Here is a 7,100-nt window from a genome sequence, read left to right on the forward strand (position 1 = left end):
TCATACTACCACATCATGGAATATGGCAGGAAAGTATCTCTACAACAAAGTTAAGAGCCAGTCAACTCCACTTTTCTTAATGAAGAGCTATTTCCCGGTGCATTGTTACAAAACGACCTTTTATCAGTCATTCTGAAATGGCGTAAATTTCTTTTCGTTTTCACATCGGACATTGAGAAAATGTTCCGACAAATCACTGTTAATCCTGAGGAAACAAAGTTGCAGAGGTTCCTATGGCGTTCAGTTCACTTCAACTGTATGAACTGCAAACAGTTAGTTATGGTACAACTTGTGATCCGTATCTTTCAGTCAAAGTTCTGCAACAGTTAGCAAATGATGAAACAGGCAATTTTCCTAAAGGAGCTGAAGTTTCGAAAAACGATATTTACGTTGATGATATTATTTCTGGTACTGACGAAATCAGTTCAGCAAAAACAATACAAAATCAGCTTAAGGAGCTTTAAACTTCCGGAGGGTTTAATCTAAGAAAGTGGACTTCAAATTGTAAGGAACCCCTTTCTGAATTACAACCAGAAGATTGTAAGTTTTCATTCAATTTTGATGATTCAAATTCATCAGTTAAAGCTTTGGGTTTATTTTGGAATCCAAAATATGATTATTTCTTCTTCAAAATAGGTATCGCTTCCCATATGTAATATTTTCAAAAAAAGAAAATTTCTTTCCGATGCATCGAACCTTTTCTATCCACTTGGCTTACTGGCGCCAACAACAATTCTGGCTAAAATATATTTTCAACAACTTTGGCTGGGATGATCCTCTTCCACATAAATTAAGTTCCGAATTTTTTTGGCTATTCTCTTGGCTAAGCTCTTTAAAAATTTGAATCGGCTACTCAAATTAAAACTACTAACTTGGAATCATACTTCTGGGCCGATTTAACCATAGTTCTTGGCTGGATTCATGCCTTACCTATTCGTTGGAAAACTTTTGTCGCCAACCGTCTAAGTGAAATTCAAGAAATAACGAATGTAAATCAATGGTTTCATGTAAGTTCAGAGCTCAATCCAGCTGACTGCGCTTCAAGAGGACTTCAACCTCAAGCTTTAGAAAACCATGAACTCTGAAAGGCTGAGAATTTTCGGTGGTTACATAAAGGCTAACATTATCACAATCCTCATCATTTCCTAACGAAATTAAAAGTCTAACAACTTAAAAGGAAATTTCTTTCAAAAGTAAAATTCTTAATTTACATCGATTCGTTGATAAAAATAACCAACTTCGTGTTGGAGGTCGACTTCGTTTTTCGATTAAAAATATCCTTTGATTCTATCAGGTTCTTCTAATCTTACAAAATTTCTTGTTGCTGACGGGCAGTTAAAACCCTACATGGTGGACAACAATTAATTATGTCCTATATTCGAACCAAGTATTGGAAAACAAACTTAAGAAATGTTGCAAAAGCAAAATTTCATGCTTGTGTTACTTGCAATCGGTTTAACAAAATGCGTACCACGCAACTAATGGTTTCACTTCCCAAGGGAAGAGTAAATAAAAACAAGGCATTTCAACATAGCGGTGTAGATTATGCTAGTCCCTTCGACCTTAAACTTTCCAAAGGTAGATCGACGAAGACCTACAACGGTTTTATTTGCATATTTATTTGTTTGGTCACAAAAGCTATTCATATCGAGCTTGTCTCAGATATGACTTCCTTAGGTTTTTTGGCTGCATTCCGAAAGTTCACTGCGCGAAAAGGAAGCTGTAGTCACTTGTACAGTGACAATGGAACCAACTTTGTGGGAGCCAACAAAGAGCGTCTAAAGATGAATCGTCAATTTCTTCAAATTCTTTCGCCTGACGTCCGTGCCCAGACGGAAAATGAAGGAACTTGCTGGAGTTTTATTTCGCCTGCCTCGCCACACGTCGGTGGATTATGGGAGTCAGCAGTAAAATCAGTTAAGTACCATCTTAAACGTATTTTGTTTAATAGAATTCATTCATATGATGAAATGTATACACTTCTAGTTCAAATCAAAGCCTCACTAAACTCCAGACCGCTGTGCCCACTCACCGATGATCCTATGGACTTAAGTGTACTCACTCCTGCCCATTTCCTTATTGGAGAGCCTACGAATATTGTTCCAAAACCATCACTACTTGATCTTAAAACAACCGACTCAACAGATGGCAACATATCCAACAAATGTTTCAGCACTTTTGGTATAGATGGCACAAGGAATTTCTATCACGCCTTCAACAACGTCCAAAGTGGACCAAATCCAAAAAAAACATCGAAAGAAATGATCTATAGTCATCATCAAAGATAAAAGATATCCTCCCGCGAAGTAGCCACTGGCTAGAGTAGTGGAGACTCATCCAGGTGCAGACGGCATATGCAGGGTTGTATCTGTCTATGCAAATGGAAAACAATTCAAACGCCCAATCACAAAGTTATGTCTACTTCCACTTCAGCTTTCCTTTGATTGAAAAAAAAAAATTGTTTACACATACGCACCAATATGTTTACACCTTTAATAACAATTTCCACTTTTACAATAAAAATGAAAACGTCAGATTGACAACAGCGTGATTGCTCCGTGGTCTATAAATTGTGACATTTTGATTTTATAATTGATTGTTTGTTTTTGTTTTCGTTTAACTTTCCCGTTTTGTTTTTATGTTGTGTGTTTAAAATGCTCAGAAAAAGAAACACGGTATCCGTAAAAATAAAACTAAAAATTTTGGAAGAAATAAAATCGGGAAAAACAAGAAAAGAAGTGGCAAACAAATGAAATTGAAAACAAAAAGTTTACTTGTAAAAATTTGGCCAAAAAAATGGATAGGAAACCCAAACATGAACTTTTAAACAAAACTATGACCAAATGGTTTGAACAATTGTCGGAAAAAAAACGCTAAGCTCACGGGACCCATATTGCTTGAAAAAGCTCAACAATTTGTGAACGAATTGGATATCCCTGATTTTGAAGCAAATTTAGGTTGGCTTCATCGTTGGAAAACAAACGAGAACATTCGTTTTAAGAGGCTGCACGGTGAATCTGTTTCTGCTAATGAAGAAGCAGCAAATAATTTCAAGGAACTTGTTATACCCAAGCTCTTAGAAAAATATGCACTTGAAGATGTGTTCTACGCTGACGAGACTGGTTTGCTGTATAAAGCATATTGCCCGATGGAACATTACACCGAAAAAAAAACGTTGGTGATATCAATCAATATTCTTGGTTAATTTGGCGTCAACCAAGAATCATTCTTGATTTCACTATGATTGCGTGATTAATTCTTTTATCAAAACTTTACAATGAACGGTGTTGATTTCGTAATCGATGCATCACCCCTAATAGTTTTTTGACAATATTTGTGCTACACTGAGTATTTTCGTACTCAAACGATCATGGCTGTTGTACTTCTGAAAAATTATTTTTGAGTATGACCGTGATGAATAAACAACTCTTGTGATAGTTTAACCATGTACGTTGTTGAATGAATACGTTTATTTAGAAACACGTTCATAGTCAAATGACAATGTTCAGGATTGAACTATAATGTTTCCGTTATTCGTTAGCTACGTTTATTGTACACCTACTACGACGGTGATCGCCTAATAATGCTTATTTCATTGTTAAACGATAATGTTCAGGCTTAAACTATAATGTTTCTGTTATTCCTTAACTACGTTTATTGTACACCAACTACAACTGTGATTGCTTAACAACGCTTATTTCGTAGTCAAATGACAATTTTCAGGCTTAAACTATAATGGTTCCATTATTCTTTAACTACGTTCCAATACAACTGTGATTGCTTGACAACGCTTTATCTTCAGTAGTTTTTTGGTTTTATACTTACTTTAAAATCTGTGAACTCTAAAGGTAAAATAAAAAGTTGATTTTCATTTAATTTAACTGTTTTTTATTGTTTTTTTTTTATTTCCTTGATTTTTAATCAATGTTCTTAAAGAATAAAATACAAAATAAACACATTATTCAAAAAAAAACTTTAAAATTATAACATTTTTCATACTAGAGTTTTAAAGCAAAGACACAGGAGGCCCATTAAATTCATTAATAATATAAATAAAATAATTTTGAGAATCTTAAAAGTTCTAAAACGTTAAAATGATCAATGTAACTGGATATTATTATTTTTTCACATATTATAGATGGAACATTTTTTAACAAAATAGTACAATTAATTTTATAAACATCATTAAAAATACTAATATAATTATTACTTTCAGTAAGAGAATTGTAACTTATCACGTCATTTAAATACATTTTTTAAGAAGAAGCTTTTTTGAAACTCAAAATTAATGATTAAAATTTCTGACTTACTCTTTTTCCACTTTTTTTGTATTATAATTATTATGTCCAAACACCAACTGACGACGACCTTTTTCCAGTTCTTATATTATATTAACTCTAGATATTATTAAAGATGCTAAGCAGAATGACGAAGTTGAAATCTTTTGTAAGGTTTCTGAAAATAAATATTTATTCGCATTAAGTGGTACAAAAAATACAAATGTAATTGTAATTGCATTGAAAAAACAAAAATATGATATAAGTTTTCGACTTACCCCTTTTGCGATGTTTTCAATATAATTTTTACGCGTTCACTTCAATGTCCAAACACCAACTACAACTGACGACGACGAGCCGATGCTGAAATTTTAACACTGGAAAAATAATTCCGTTATCTATGAAGCGCGTCCTAATGATCACGTACGTTGTTGACCATACTGGAACCATTCTCAATTGTAACAATGTTCGTGATGGAAGTTTTATATTCGTGTTAACTGCACTATTATGGATGTATTAAGCTACTCTTACATTTCAACAAATAATTTAATGACAACAAATCAGATTCTCATTTGGAAAATGATAATTACAAAGCTTATTTAAATATTGATTTCTTGCAAGGTTGGAGGAAAAGGAAATAAATGGGATGGACTGTGTTTTTTCATAAATATTACGCATCTGTTTTTTTTTCCAATTTCCAAATATACAAATAGTGTATGATTGCTTTTAGGCTACAACAGTTTTTAAAGAAAGTTCTATTCTCTCTTTGTAGTTTCAGACGGGTTTAAACAATGCGGTTTTTAATGGCATGAACAAATCTCTATATATTCCTCACTCAATTTCTGTGTACAAAAATAAGACAAAAACGTTTTGATTTAAGTCCACTTTCACAATAGGAAAATAATAACCCAGACAGAAAATTATTTTAGATTATTTAAAATTTTTTGGTAACACATACAGTCAAGCTTTATTAAAGAGAAAAATAAAGAAAATGTTTTAAATAAACTAAAAAAGTCTTCATAAAATATGTTAAACTTATTAACAAAATTTCTGCTTAAATATATATGTACCTATGTATCTTTTAATATCAACCCAAATAGATTTGAGAATTTTGGCACAGGATTCAATTTTTCGCTTGCGAATTAAACATAAAGTAAATAATGTAATGACAGTCCATGAGTGTGACCCTGATTATGGTTACAATTACATAGGTACCTTATGTCCGTTTTGAAATATGAAGATCAGCAAATTAAATTCAAAATAAATCAGTTTTTTAAAGTTATGATATTTTGATGCACTGTAAGTGGCTGGTTACAATGATTAAAAAAGAATTTATTCTCAAAAGAAAAAGAGTGATTTTTAGAAAGAAAAAAAGGAACAGAAAAAATCCATTTACTTACAATTATCCTTTCTATTTTGAGAACTAGTTCTATTTTAAGTATATGAAACCAGCCACTTAAGTATTACATATATTTTTTTTATTAATGAAATAAAATATTCGATATTTTTTGACTCAGTTGATACAGGGCCTAAAATCATTTTAAAATTTAAAATATTGCCAATGACCAGCGTTACCACTTTACTTTGAGAAATTTCAAATCCGCTTTCTACTTCGCATCATTTCTAAAATATTGAAATCTACATTATTTCTAAAACTACTGCAATTCTACTAAAAGGGAAAAATCTATTTGTTTTTCGGTATATCACAAAAGTACACGAATTTTATGAAAAGCTTGTGTGTGCATTTGCAGAATTTCCCTCTAACATAGGTATTTTACTTTTTCCAATTTATTATATAATTTTTGTTGGGCGATAATCCTTCGCCTGTAGGTACCTCTTTTTTCTTCTTTTCTGTTTGTTTTTGTTAGGTATTTCTGGTAAGCGGTGCTAAAGTAATACACTATACATATATTTATATATAATATAAAAAAAAAGTTAATTAAGCAAATCTACTTCTATTTTTTCTCAATCTACTTCGCCTTTTTCCTCAAATATACTTCGACTTTTTTAAAAAGTGGTAACGCTTACGAATATTGTTCCCCAAACAAAAACTACCGAACTTTTCACACTGGAATGAGCAATAGACACAAAATAATGCCGTTATCGATAAAGCGCGTCCTTATGATCACGTACGTTGTTGACCATACTGGAATCATTCTCAATTGTAACAATGTTCGTGATGGAGATAATATGGTCGTGTTTACCGCAGTATAAAGCTACTCTTACATTTCAACAAAAGATTTTATGAAAACAAATTAGAGAATTACAAAGTTTATTAAAATATTATCAACATTTTTACGAGGTGCACGAAATTTTAATTTTTAGGGTGAGTCCTTTTGACTTCTTTTTAGTTTAAGAGACGCTTTTAAACAATGCAATTTTTAAAGGATAAATATATCCATATTATTTAATTAACTAATGTGTACAACAATAAACAAAAATTCTTGAATTTAGTTTTGATTTTTATCCCCCTTTTAGAGGCTTTTCCATAATCTTTCTTTATTAAGATATTATACTTCCGATAATATTTTTTTTAAAATTAAATATGAGAGCTTTCGCAATAAGACTGTAACAAAGTTATTTATAATGTGAATTTTCATTTATCTAACCAAAACCTAGGAATAAGCTCGTTTAATTTGTACGGTGTGAATATTGTGTGGAATTTATTCTCTAACAGATTTCAGCATAACTAGAAAAAATACGGGATCGTTTGTATGAGTTTCTAGTTTAGGGATTACTACAGGATAATATGATTTTTAAGGACTGGTTGCAGAACGGTTCTAAACATATTTGTCTTTTGCTGCGAACTTCATAAACATTTAT

The 7,100-nt window shown here is 31.7% G+C and overlaps 1 protein-coding gene across 1 annotated transcript; it reads left to right on the plus strand.

The window, feature by feature from the left end:
• Positions 1–1,463: 1,463 nt before the first annotated feature.
• On the plus strand, positions 1,464–2,288 carry LOC129943124 (uncharacterized). The gene has a single exon (XM_056052372.1). The coding sequence runs from the start codon at positions 1,464–1,466 to the stop codon at positions 2,286–2,288; it is 825 nt and encodes a 274-aa protein (XP_055908347.1).
• The last annotated feature ends 4,812 nt before the right edge of the window (positions 2,289–7,100 follow it).

Source organism: Eupeodes corollae, chromosome 1 (genome assembly GCF_945859685.1).
Source record: "Eupeodes corollae chromosome 1, idEupCoro1.1, whole genome shotgun sequence".
In the NCBI taxonomy this organism is placed as follows: domain Eukaryota; kingdom Metazoa; phylum Arthropoda; class Insecta; order Diptera; family Syrphidae; genus Eupeodes; species Eupeodes corollae.

Coding starts and splice junctions, on each gene's coding strand:
- LOC129943124 (XM_056052372.1), top strand. CDS start 1,464: ATGCGTACCACGCAACTAATGGTTTCACTTCCCAAGGGAAGAGTAAAT.